General features: G+C 27.2%; 2 protein-coding genes across 2 annotated transcripts; both read right to left on the bottom strand.

Annotated features, from left to right (window-relative positions):
- Positions 1-8786: 8786 nt before the first annotated feature.
- Positions 8787-9586, bottom strand: LOC105619604 (odorant receptor 67b-like). Its single transcript, XM_012201122.1, has 3 exons — positions 9495-9586; positions 8912-9044; positions 8787-8837 (listed from the first exon to the last, which is right to left on the bottom strand). Exons 1-3 carry the CDS (start codon positions 9584-9586, stop codon positions 8787-8789), a joined length of 276 nt encoding a protein of 91 aa, XP_012056512.1.
- A 3629-nt stretch (positions 9587-13215) lies between these two features.
- LOC105619603 lies at positions 13216-13937 on the bottom strand. The gene is made up of 3 exons (XM_012201121.1): positions 13783-13937; positions 13492-13608; positions 13216-13390 (listed from the first exon to the last, which is right to left on the bottom strand). Exons 1-3 carry the CDS (start codon positions 13935-13937, stop codon positions 13216-13218), a joined length of 447 nt encoding a protein of 148 aa, XP_012056511.1.
- Between the last annotated feature and the right edge of the window lie 515 nt (positions 13938-14452).

Raw genomic sequence — 14452 nt, 5'->3', positions numbered from 1 at the left:
AAAATAATTTACTTAACCAACAACTAATATATATATATATATATATATATATAAAGTATGTCAATATATCAAACTGTTAAAAATAATCACGCTGATTGCTAATTGATATTTAACAGTATGTCATTAATTTAATGCAATTATTGTTAAATTATAAACTTTATCAGACAGATATCAAAAAGTTAAAATTAAGAGATATTTTTGTTGAAGATCAAATGTGAATGTGCGTAGAATGAAGTTTCAAAAGTGAAAAATGTGCCTAACTTTTCTGAGGCTTTCCAATAGCTTAATTTCAGACTCACCCGTTGTATTATCTTAGGCGACAAATCGATTCCATTTATATAATGTTATAAAGAATAATAGTACGCGGATCATTCAGAAATTTTCTGAATCCAATTCTGATCTTATAGCGAACTGCACATCTGGGTATTATAGTCAATTAATAAATTTGCGTTAAAATTTATTTAAAAGAAAAACATTATATTTAACGAAATATTTAAAAACGGAATATTTAATCGAAAAAATTGAAGTTAATAATTAAAGTGTAACAAATTAACTACAGTCGTGAGATTTGTATTTCAGACTTTTCAAATTTTTTATATTGATAGAGAAAGACTATTAAAGAAGCTTTATTGCTATGCTTGATGATATTTGCAATTGTTTACATTCCACATCTGTTCATATCGAATTCTCTTGGACAAAATATGACAGATCACAACAAATACGTATTTTCTACTGTGTCTCTCACGAAGGACAATGAAAAGAAGTTTCATTTTACAAATTTCTTACAACTGAAACAAATATTTAATATCATTAGTATGATTTACATAATAAATAAAATATTGAAAATTATTTGTAAATTTTTTTATTTTTCTCTCAAATTATCGATTTTTGTCTTAATAATTTACGTAGGTATAGATGATACGGTATGTAAGTTCTTGTACATCCAGAGAATTGATATTCTTCCTATTGATAAAAGACGTCAGAAATTTCCATCTGAATGTTGATGGCTGTTTGTTCATTAGAGTCACAATAAGATCATATAGTGTTGTTGAATGTTTTCTTGAATATACTGTAATATATTAAAAGTAAACGCAATAATATAGTTGCAGTTGATAAAAGCTTCAGTATCTTATTTTATTATCATATTATCTGCATAGTGAGAAAAATACGAATCAAATATGAGCATAAGAAGATATATGTTCGGTAGAAGATATATGTTCGGTAGAAATAAAACAGCATTTCTCGCATTTGAAAAAAAAAGAAAATTCTGTTTTATTTCTACAAACTATTACACTATTAAAGCTTCTTTAATAGTCTTTCTCTATCAATATAAATAATTTGAAAAGTCTGAAATACAAATCTCACGACTGTAGTTAATTTGTTACACTTTAATTATTAACTTCAATTTTGTCGATTAAATATTCCGTTTTTAAATATTTCGTTTAAATATAATGTTTTTCTTTTAAATAAATTTTAACGCAAATTTATTAATTGACTATAATACCCAGATGTGCAGTCCGTATAAGATCAGAATTGGATTCAGAAAATTTCTGAATGATCCGCGTACTATTATTCTTTATAACATTATTTATACGGAATCAATTTGTCGCATAAGATAATACAACGGATGAGTCTGTCTCATGAATTTAAGCTATTGAAAAGCCTCAGAAAAGTTAGGCGCATCCCTCCTTTTTCAATTTTGAAACTTCATTCTACACACATTCATAAGTCACATTTGATCTTCAACAGAAATATCTCTTAATTTTAACTTTTTGATATCTGCCTGGTAAAGTTTATAAGAATAATTGCATTAAATTAATGACATGTTAAACATCAATTAATGATCAGCGATTTTTAACAGTTTGGTGTATTAACTATCTAGGTAGAAATATTGTCTATTAGTAGTTACACATTTATCTTTTTACATTTTTTGTGTTATTGACTGACGAAAATTTCAAATAACTAAATATTTTATAATAAAAATATAAAAATTAATCGGGTTCTCAAAATTAAAAAATACAATGCAAAATACATGGACAATAAGAAGATATACATAGCGCAGAAATTGGTGCGCGAATTTCTACGTAATTAAAAAAGATTTTACATATGATATAAATGTACAATAATTGTCTATACCATATTATTCGAATTATTCACACGTTTCGGTTTTCTTCAAATCCAGCGAATACATTAATATTTTCTAACTATTTAAATTATTATATTAATTAGGAGAAAAAAATGTTCAACGTCGATAAATTGCAGATAAAGAATTATTACTTAAAAGAAGTAGCTACAACAAATGGAATTACGTGATTTTTTTAAGTATAAATACATAAAATACTTAATTTATTAATACATTGCGACGATCTAATATACTAATATCTTTGTTACAAGACAATTTATTATATTTTTGTTAATTTATTATATTTTTCTTCACTAAATCTTATAGCTAAACTACATGCTTAAAAATAATCTAAAATAACACCATTTTTTCTAAATATGAGTACTGTCGTTTTTTTTCATTAAATATGTTTTTATCATTCTATTATTTAAATTCATATTTATTTTGTCACAGCGTAGAATATACGACAGTAAAATAAGATACCGAAGTGTTTACTAACTGCAATTAAAACATTTCTTTTTACAATATTTATTTGTAATATGGTTATAGGTATAAATTATTGCTAAAATTATATTACCATGCGGAAACTCTCCATAGATGCATTAAATACTCCATCTAAATTCAAAGTAAATACCTTAGTTTCTCTTTATAATAGAAACAGTATCAGGATTATATATGAACCAATAATGATAGTTATGCCTGTTGAGTTGTCGATTGTTATGAAATAAGTCTTCATCACTGAAGAGAACGTACTGGAAAAAAGCTGGATCTTCTCTTGTCACTTGTAATGCCCAACGACAAAATCGTTTTCATAGCCTCATATCATTTTTAATTACCTCGCGGATTAAAGTAGTGGAGTAAAGATATGGTAGGGATGAAATTTATGTCTTTAAAATCCTCCACATAGTGATATAAAGAGTTCCTAAATTAGTTCGTTGCAGTTCTCTAATCGAAACATGGGGATTCAAATTTATCATTGCTAGCACTGCTAATACACGTGGATCACTAATGTCATCTTCAGCATTTATTTGCTTGCAGTTTCTCTTACAGATTCTTTTACGCTCTCGTAATAAAATTCTTCTTATCTACATTGTATTTGAAAGTCTAAACAGAAACCTGTTACGATACAATCTTTCTACTCTACAATAATTTCCAGCTTCACCAAATACAAAAATAATATCAATGATTTCATTTGAACTGTAAGCGGCTAATTTTGAAAAAAGTTTCGAAAAATTCTAATGATCTAAAAAAAATTGATATGAAAAGGTATACGAAAAAAAGAAGTTGAAAAGAAGTTGAATCGTTCAAGGGAAGAATCGGACTCATTTCCGTTGGAGTGAGTGTATATCAAGTAGAAGTGAATAGATCGCGGAGATACTTGCACGTAAGAATTTCGTTCTCACACATGCGTATACGAATAACGCCGGCGATTCTGTAACTTTCAAGCTCCATAAAGTAACAAAAAGTTCGGAAAGTAACATAACTCAATAAAACGTAACTTTATTATAGTATTTGAAAAGATCTCGAGATAAACTACAAAAATATGTAAAAAATAATATAATATTCACTTTAAAAAAACATTAATGACCTTGACCTGATTTTGACAAGGTCACTCAAGATCAAGTCCACATTTTCATCAGGTATCCTCCTTCAAGCCATATAACTTTTCTTCAAAAAATTTTTCAATAAAATCATCGATTCGCGAGATAATCGATCATATCATTTAAAATGAAACACCCTGTAAATAAATTTAATTTTTATTATTAATCGTAAGAATAATGATAAAGTTATGTAAAATTAGATAAATGCTTTGCAGTATATATTAATTATAAAGAATAAAATAGTACATATTTCTTAGAATAATAAATACAAAGATCGTACAAAGAATACAGATCAGCATTTTTGTCCGTTAAGTTTTAAATGTATTAGAAAATTCATGTTAATTTTATATATCTTAACATTATTGACTTTTCTAATGCAATGCATCTTCTCTGTTATAATTTTTATTTTACTACATATTATATTTGTTACTTTTAAATTATTTATATAATAAAAATTGTTACTGGAAATTTACTTTGGCATTATTCTGGATATCTACTTACTAAACAATATTGGTAATACATATAATTTCGGATCAACATTTGCATGCATTTTTATATATTACAATTTTATATATTACGGAACAGAAAACTTACTTGAAACGTATTTAGGGTTAAACAAATTACGTTAAATACTATTAAACAAAGCATCATTACCTCGACTATAGACATCAAACAACAGACAATTTGGTCAATCTTAAAAAACAGAAATATATTATTTATATAATTATAATAAACATATTAGTGGAAAGCGGGGCTAGTTATGACTCTGTCACTTTAAGTTTTATAAATTTTTACACAATTACGACTAACAGTAAATGCTTTAAAGTGTTTATCTGCCTCATTAATTAATTACTTTCAAGTCCGTATATATTTTGTTAATATGAAAATATTTACGTTAATTAATTATAAGGATGCAAGTGGATGAATATGCTCCTATGGCATACTGTTCATCCTCGAAGGATAAGTTGAGCCATGAAGATAAGCCATTTAATGAGGGTACATACCATTAAAAACATGAAAGAATTATGTGTACATTGATCGAAATTTTATTATTTTCATTCTAAATGTATAATAATTTGTAATAATAATTTGTAATAATAATTTGTAACTCTCTCTTTTTTAAAGGCTTTAACATTAACAAAATTAAAAAAGCTATAATCTCTACTCTTTATAATAATAATTCAACATATAATCATTAACATAGAATAAAAAGGATCATTAAAGACAAATTTCATTTAAGTAGCTGAGTTACGGGATACTAAGCTCACCAAATTCCGTACCAGTATTGATGAAACATTTTTTATCACTGAAAAACAGTAGATAAAATAGCAACTTAAACAGTAAAGTTAAAAAACATATTAATTACTTACATCTAAAAAATATTTGATTGTTATTAAAGGCTTTAATTATTACGGATCAAAAAGAATATTCACTTAATAATTTTACTTTTCATATACGAAAAAGCGCATTTGTTTGGCTGTTGATCAGACACGGATTATTGTATTAAGCACAGTAATCTCTATCTATGTACTATCTTACGCAAGATGTATCTATATATATTTTCGTTATTTACACTGAAAAAAATGTGTGATTGAAAATGGACAGAAAATTCTAATTATATTCATCAATCTGAAATTGTCCATTTTCAATCAAACGTTTTTTTCAGTGTATTTGTATTTACCCAATTTGCCGCTATGCGCAATCAGCCCCGCTCTACTCTATCTATTTTGTAGATGTGTACCAACTTCATAGCTTGTCGGTGACTATCGACAGCACAAATATGCCTTCGCTCATCAGAATCTTAGTTTTCTGCGTAATATTTTGTTGAATATTAATGTTTATTGCATGCTCGATACGATAGCTGCAAATGTATATGTCCTATAATAATTATACAGTATATTGAATAGTATATTAAACGACGATTTTTCAGCAAAAAAATACATCATTTCATAAACTTTGTTAATGAAGCAGTATAATGGAAAGTTATACTCTCTTAATCGATTCGTCCCATACCTCCCCTTAAGGATCCGATTTTTCATACAAAGTAATAAGACAATTATTTTTAATTAATTTTAATTAATTTTAATTGTTAATTACTTTTTAACGAATAATGAGCGTCGGCTAAAATCTTCTGAAGGTTTCTCAAGGACATGACATTGACATCATAATCAAGAGCGACCTCCTTTATACTGCATAATTATCAAACTTTAATTAATATTATGTTCTTTATATATATTATATTGTTAAAAGATCAATTTTGATTACAATTTATATTGTTATAATTATTCATGCTAAATTCTTGGGAGTGAAATTTCTCTCCCAAAAAGTAAATTGTGTCAGTCCGGCAGGAGTGAAATTTTCATTCTTACAGAGTGAAGAATCACTCTTCAACAATGAAAAATCTCCAAGCAAGAGTCAAACTTCAATTTCTGCGAAAAGTGAAGAAAAAAATCCACTCTTGCCGAACTGGCTCAACTTTCATCTTTCTTGGAGTGAAATTTTATTTCAAAAAATTTAGAGTGTTCCTACATCTTCATTCGTATCTAGCAATTTATAAATATTCCACAAATATACTGAAGATACGTAAGAAATATTCTTCCTGTTGCTAATACCGCAACTATTCCGATGCATATAATTGCGAAGCTGTGCAACAAAATTAAATAAAGGTGCTTTTCTTGATCGATAAAATACTCCATTATAATTGGTACACGAGATATATTTTTGGTAAACAATGAAATTATTCGATAAATGCTGGCCGATAATACAAATAGATCCGGAAGTGCAAAATACTAAAAAAAATTAGAAAACGTTTTTATTAAAAATTCTGAAATATAAGCCTATCAAGATTTATGCAATTTGGCGCACACGCACGTACACACGCACGCGCACGCACGCACATGTACGCACGTATGTACTAATATACTTTAAAATTATTATATCATTAATACATTTAATATATTTAATTTCTATTTAGAATTACCATTTTGTATATTAGTTATGCAATTTGTGCTATATGTTATTGCATATTAATATGTTATTAATCATTGTAAACTCAGTACGGCAATACTTTAATAGAATCTGTGCAATACATCTGTTGGCGATCTTACTGAGCGCACGAAGAAATTGTAATGGTGTGGCCAGGCGATCACGATCCGAGCGTTTCCCGCGGAATTAATACTTCGAGGGCACACGGTCGAGAAAGATGAAATCTTCTCTGCTTTCCAAATTTTATTAAAAATATGCCTCGAGCGCGGGCGAACGTGTTTACAGCGGCTACGGAAAGGATCTTAGCAGTAGCGCGATGATGACCTTCCATGAGCGAGTGCAGAAAACGAAAACAACAATTTGTTTTGTTGCCAAGATGATCTGATATTTTTTTTTAATCGATTACGCGTGATGCATGCGTCGTTTAGCAATCGACATCTCGTGGATTCATCGATTTTTCATAGATGCGATTAGGCGATATAATTAGAAGTCGTGAATCAGAGATATCGAACAACATCATATACATAATAATATCTAGAAGTACTAATCACAAATTACATGTTAATTGTAAATAGATCTGAAAATATTGTTTTACTTGTAAGTATAATTGTGTGACGTCTTGCAAAGTAATTATATTCTTCTATGTTGTAATTATATAGTCTATAATAGCAACTTCGTTTTTATCTTTTACTTGATTACATATATGCTCAAGTTGCATTAATATATCCTTTACCTATTTCAATATTTTTTATTTCAATAATTTCATATATTGTTTTTATATAATATTATGTAACAAATGTTGCATATATTAAATTTGGTATGTAATATACAAAAATTCACTGGACAAAGATGATGCAAATGTATATCCTGTAAGTTGTCAACTTACAACTTTGATGTTGAAAACTGAAAACTGAAGTGAATCGTAACATATCATGCAAAAAATAAAGTAAGACGTAGAAGATAGGACCTTGTTGATGAGATTTGAAGTATTGATGTTATTTATACATTTTGATATTATTAGCGTTGTGAAATTCCAGAAGTAATTCTTAATTATACGCTTATAAACAAATTATAAATTTATATAGCACTTATATTACGTAATAATGAGAAAGATTACTTGATAATGAAGATTTGCAAAATGTACCTTATTACAATACTCTGTTCTTACTTGAAATATAATACCTGATATCAGAATAGTAGAGAAGAAAATAAATTAAAATTGTGCGAATTTAGATTGATAGGTCCACTATTGATAGAAGCCCATAACGAGCAATAGAATTCTATTGAAGCTAAAATATTGAATACCTAGATGAATCACGATGTCCAAGATACGACAAAGCAGTCGACGAATACAATTATCCCTTCTCCTTTTCTATCGACCTTGATATTCTCTCTTATAATGTAAATTTTTAATGTGAATGTTATAATTTGTATAATTTGTATGCGGCTATACAAAATATCCATTGTGAGATCACAATTTCATTAATATTTTACTGTTTTTTGCAATGTGAATTATTAAGGCATCTCTCTGACATCAAGACAATTTTGAATGACTTTTGTCTTTTAATAAAAATAAAAGAAAGATATATAGTAATAAAAGAAAAAATAAAAGACATTTCGAATTTTATCGAAGGGCAGAAGTTACGCGCATCCTTTGTTTTTTGATGTTATAACTTCATTTCCGTATAAATTCTTACATGATACATTTGATCTTTGAGATAAATAACCTCTATTTTTTTGCTTCCGTATAGATCGTAATTAATACATCTTATGTCAATTTAAAACATGGTAATTGAACATTTTTTATCATATTGCTTTATATTTTGTAAAATATAATGTTAGAATATTATTAATCTATTGAATATTATTATAATAGATTCTACAATAAATTAATTGAATCTATTGTTTATATTTGTAAAATATACAGTTTTACTTACACTATGTTTACGAACGTTTTAGATTTCATTAATGTAAGATTAATTATAATCTCGGTTTAAGCTATTGTTTATCTTTTTCTAATACTTCAAATTAGAAAAAGATAAAGACTATGTTCTATTATTAAATTCATATTTATTTTATCATCGCGTAGAATATATGACAGTAAAGTAAGATACCGAAGTCTTTACTAACTGCAATTAAAGATATCTCTTTTTACAATATTTATTTATAATATAGTAGATATAGATTGTTCGTATTATATTACCGTGGCAAAACACTCCATAGATGCATTAAATAATCCCCCGACAATCAGAATAAACATCTTAGTTTCTCTTTGTAATAAAAATAATATCATTCTTTGTATACGTAACGGAGCTCTATACCACTGAACGTTGTACCTGTGAAATTGTATTATGTATTGTACATAGATAGCGATTCGCTAATTGACAAAAGAAACTTTCTGTATCAGTTATTTCAGCTTTACTAATTTGTTTTGCAATTACATTACTTTTTATATCTGACGAAACAATTCTTAAGAGGCACATAAAAACAACACTTTTGCTATCAATTATAAATTAGCAACACCAGTTATTATAAAGTTACTATCAAAAATTATCTTTTTCACGAATAGCAAATTAATGTTGCCATCAATTTGTTATATAATTCGAATTAACGTGAGTTTGCTATAAACATAATATTGTCTCGATCACCTTGTCCCGAGTTTATCGAATTAATTGCTTGAAGAATTATTGACATGACTGCAAATTCATTGCATTTGGCCATCTGAGTTTTAGCAAATAGTTCTTTCAGTGCAAACATTCATATACTCATCATGAAATGTTTCTTACGCAGTAGAGAATACGTAATTATTGTGATCTATTATATTCTGTCCGATATTGTTGGATAGAAACATATGTAAAATAATGAAAACCGCATACATCAATGGTGAGCAAAATTCGTTGATAATATTTTCAGATGAACTAATCTGAAATATCTAAGATACAAATTTAAAGGAGATTATAAATCTTCTGTATATGTGGAAACATACACATTTTTTTTTACTATTAGTCTAAGAATAATGATGAATTTAAGTAGCATCGAAAAAATGTTTGGCAATATTATATATATTAACCATAAAAAGTATGGAGATATGTTTTTTTTTGATATATAAATATGAAAAACGTATAAAGAATTCAGAGATAAGATCAGCTATAAGGGAAATCGGGTTTTGTTGGCACAGGTTTCACAATGCCGGCATTATATTTTTAAATTAATTATTATGATTGAAATATATCAGTATGATAGAGAGAATCTTTCTGTATATTTTCATACCAATAATGGTTTTATTTACTGTTTATAGTTTCTTTGCAATAAATGAAATACAAACATGCTTCATTGTAGTTAACTTGCCACGATATGTAGGATAAACTGTCACATTATAAATTGCCTCTATGATAACTGTATATTAAATTAACAAAAACTAATAAATAGGAAAGTAATAGAAATAAAAATTAAATAGTAAATATATACTTCTTAATAAAAATTGTATCTTTCAAAGTTTGTAATGATCATGAAATAGCAAAATATTGTTTGTTGAAGAGAAAAACAAGTAAATGTAAATTATTTTAATTCTATCTTATTTTAATATGGAAATATTATAAATTAAATATAAAGTGACAGAGTTAAATTATAAATGAATGTTCACACATGCAGTGCAACGAATTAACCTAATCTTTTCTTATGATATAAGTCAACGTACTCCAAACTTATTATATAATATATACGTCTTAATATATACGTCTGATTTTGATTACTTTATTGTAACAAATTATAATTGTTACTCAAAATAACGTACTAACAAACACTTTTCTTTTATCATCGCTTAGATTTATGTTCTCAAAAACGAAAGACATTAATATGAAGTTATGAAACGCTAAAAAATTTATTTGCGCCCTCTTAATCAAACTTTCTTCTTTTTCTATTGTAACACTTGTTTGATTTAAAAAATTTAAATGAAACTTAGGGAAAAGTATTTATATAAAAAAATTTTTGCAGTAACTATTTTGCAGTAACTATTTCATTATTTTTTTTATCATAAATACATAAACGGAATGCAATGCCAATTTGCCTTTTACGCCAAGCCCCGATCTCCCCTACTGCTTGTTAAATTATAATAAAAGTGGGGCCGACTGGGGTTCGTTGGCATTTAAGAAGCAAATTAACATTGCAAATTAGCATTGTATTCCATTTATGATAAAAGATAGATAATTCTTCCTAAGTTTCATTTAAAAGAGTCGCTTCGTGTAAATCGCTAAAAAAAGGTCATTTTTAGGAATTTTTTTTTAAGTATACAATCGTAATTGTTTACAAAATTTTTTTGTTTTACTACATATATTAGAGAGTAAAAAAATTTTTTTTTATTTCAATGTAGTTTATTTTGTAACTTTTATAAATTAATAATGACGCAACCTTGGAATCATGAATCGGTGGAAAATCTAATGCCTTTTGTATTTGTATGAAACAAAAACAATGGTTTCTTATTTTGTATGACAGTATCTTGTCGATGAACCTAAAAAATAAGTTAAAAGTTGAAAATTAATGAAATGGCGGCACTTTAAAGACATAAATACAATTTTGACTCAAAAATTTCAATTTATTTATGCAATAATAATTGTTTTAATTAATTAATTAACGCTTCTTAACGCATAGAAGCGTTTTATCGCTTGCAGAGGTAAAACCTTCACATATTTTTTCAGATAATGGAACTAATTTTACAGAAACCAATCGTGAGCTAGAAGAGCTTAGAACTCTATATAATCAGGATCAATTCATAATTATAAACAAAATGACCAAGAAACGAATCAAGTGATACTTTATTCTATCACACGCACCCTACTTTGATGTTTGTGGGAAGCCACTGTCAAAACTTTTAAAAGGCATTTTTATAGAATAATCGGTGAAACACCACTGACTTTCGAGAAGACGTCTACGTTTGTGTCTCAAGTAGAAGCTATCCTTCGAGACCACTAATAGTTATCTCATCTGATCCTAGTGATATGAGTTACATTTGAGGACACTTTCTTATTAGTGATACTATGATGTCTTATCCAGAGCTTAATCTTATGCAAATGCAAACAAATTGTTTATCGAACAGCATCTAGAGCAAATGCGTCAGCATTTTTAGAGACATTGAGCGAACAATTATTTACTCCAACATCATGTAAAATGAAATTGTAGCCACGGAATCCCCATGTTTCATGTCGGACAATAATTTATCGAGAGAACGGAATTCCACTCTCTCCCATGAAATGCTTGGTAGAATTTTGAAATGTCTGTCCAGTAGATGGCAACATTGTCAGAACTGCAATTGTCAAAACTGCAACCGGTTCCTATAAGAGATCGGCTTCCAGATTCGCTGTGTTGCCGTTCGAAGAAAGCGTTAACGCACATAATGACTAGTATTAACATATATATATTACGTATTATATATATGTACATATATTACAAGTTCATTCTGAATTAAATTTAATTTAGTTGTAATCCATTTTCGTTCTTTATATTTTGATAGATTCTATCAAGGAACGCAATATGTTCGTACATTTATACAATAATACAATTATACAATATATTTATACATACATTTATACAATAATAGTTAGCATCAAAACACGTGCCCTTTTTTCCCTTGCAGGACTAGCATTTTTTAGTTCTAATTTTAGATGTTTAATTTCTAGCGTTCCGCCAGAGTTTATCTCAATCCTTCAATTGCCACAACGCCATATAACATTAGCATTACGTCTTCTACCATGTTACTGACAATGTATCCTACATTGTCTGTATTAAAGAATTGTGTTTTTCATTGCAAAGATTATATGTTATCATTCACGAATATCATTTCGGCATACATCCTCACGAATAAGGTTAACTTGCTTTGTACTATATCTCACGTGTAAACGTTTAATTCTGATGCTTTATATTTAATATATTTCTATAAGTAATAAAACGGGGTAGAATTAAAATAATTTACACTTATTTTTCTGTAACAACATTTTGCTTTATGATCATTATAAAATAAATTTGAAAGAGACAATTTTTACTAAAAAATATATATCTAATTTTTATTTCTATTACTTTTCTATTACTTTTCTTATGTTAGTTTATTATAGAGGCAATTTATACTGTAATATGTATCAATCTTACTCCATATATCGGGGCAAGTTAACTACAATACAAAATTTCATTTATTACAAAGAAACTATATAGTGTATAGAACCATTACTGATATGAAAATGTAAAGAAAAGTTCTGTCATATATATTTTAGTTGTAATAATTAATTGTTTAAAAAATCTAATGCCGATATTGTGAAAACTGTGTCGACGAAACTGGTCTTCCCTACTAGTAAATTTATGTTATATATCTTCAACATTATTGAATTTTTTATTGCAATGCATATTCATTATTTTTAATTTCACGATACATCGTTATTTTTTAATATTATTTATACAAAATATATATTTATATAATAATTATTATTATTGGGAATGTATAATTCTGGCATTATTGGCTTACTAAACAGGATTGGTAATATACATAATTTCGGAACAGCATTTGCATGCATTTTCACATATTAGAATACGAAACAGAAAACTTACTTGAAATAGATTTAGTGTTAAGCAACTTACATCAACTATTATTAAACAAAACATCATTATTTCAAATATAGACATCAAATGTTTGGACAATCTTCAAAAATAGAAGTATGTTATTTGTATAATTATGTTATTTGTATAATTATGTAATAATAATAATCATACTACTTATATGTTGTGAGCGTGAATACTAACTTCATAGCTTGTCGGTGAATATCGATGGCACAAATTATACCCTCGTTCATCAAAATTTCATTTTTCGGCGTAATATTTTGTCGAATATTGATGTTTATTGCATGCTCAATACGATAGCTGTAAATGTTTGTATAATTTTACAGCAATCTATTGAATGACACAATTTTTCAGTTAAAAATATATAATTTCATAAACTTTATAATACATTACGTTATTTAAATATATGATGTTAAAGTTAAATTTTGGTTACAATTTAAATTATTATGACTATTCGTATATCTTTATCCGTACCCAGCAATTTTGAATATTCCACAGATATACTGAAGATACGTAAGAAGCAATGTTCCTATTGCTAATATCGCAAATACTCCGATGTATGTAATTGCGTAGAAGTGCAACAAAATTAAATAAAAATATTTTTCTTGATCGATAAAATATTCCACCATAATTGGTAGGTGAGATATATTTTTTGATAAAATAATGAAACTATTCCACAAATGCTGACCGATAGTACAAATAAATACGATAATAACGGCAAATACTAAAAAATATTAGAAAATGTTTTTATTAAAAATTTTGCAATATAAGCTTATCAAAATTTATACTATTTAGCGCGCAAACACATACGCACGCACACATGCGCGCACATATGCATCACGCATTATAAATATATATATGTTATAAAATTTTATATTATTTTATTAATATATTTATAAAATTTTATTTAAAAGAACTCTATTATTTATGCAATTTGTGCAATATGCTATTACCCAAATTGCTTACTAACATGTCATTAATCATAGTAAAGGCATATATAAAATGTTAGTTAAATATGTTGTCATACTCAACAGAGCGATACTTTTTTATTTCGAAAACTAAGCCATTTAGGACACATGTTTATTTGAACTTTTCTACTTGAAATAAACAAAAGAATCGCTCTGTTGAGTATGGCAACGTACTT

The sequence above is a fragment of the Atta cephalotes genome (genome assembly GCF_000143395.1).
Source record: "Atta cephalotes unplaced genomic scaffold scaffold00022, whole genome shotgun sequence".
Taxonomy (NCBI): Eukaryota; Metazoa; Arthropoda; class Insecta; order Hymenoptera; family Formicidae; genus Atta; species Atta cephalotes.
Note: the sequence above shows the minus strand (reverse complement) of the source record. Positions and strands in the feature narration are given on the sequence as shown.

Excerpts from the sequence above, each read along its gene's own strand:
- LOC105619603 (XM_012201121.1), bottom strand. The coding sequence starts at position 13,937 with ATGGTGGAATATTTTATCGATCAAGAAAAATATTTTTATTTAATTTTG. Across the intron at positions 13,609-13,782 it reads GGAATATTCAAAATTGCTGG|CTATCGTATTGAGCATGCAA; the intron begins GTACGGATAAAG and ends AAACATTTACAG. Across the intron at positions 13,391-13,491 it reads ATTCACCGACAAGCTATGAA|ATTGTCCAAACATTTGATGT; the intron begins GTTAGTATTCAC and ends CTATTTTTGAAG.
- LOC105619604 (XM_012201122.1), bottom strand. The coding sequence starts at position 9,586 with ATGTATGCGGTTTTCATTATTTTACATATGTTTCTATCCAACAATATC. Across the intron at positions 9,045-9,494 it reads AATTACGTATTCTCTACTGC|GTACAACGTTCAGTGGTATA; the intron begins GTAAGAAACATT and ends ACAATTTCACAG. Across the intron at positions 8,838-8,911 it reads CTATGGAGTGTTTTGCCACG|TTAGTAAAGACTTCGGTATC; the intron begins GTAATATAATAC and ends CTTTAATTGCAG.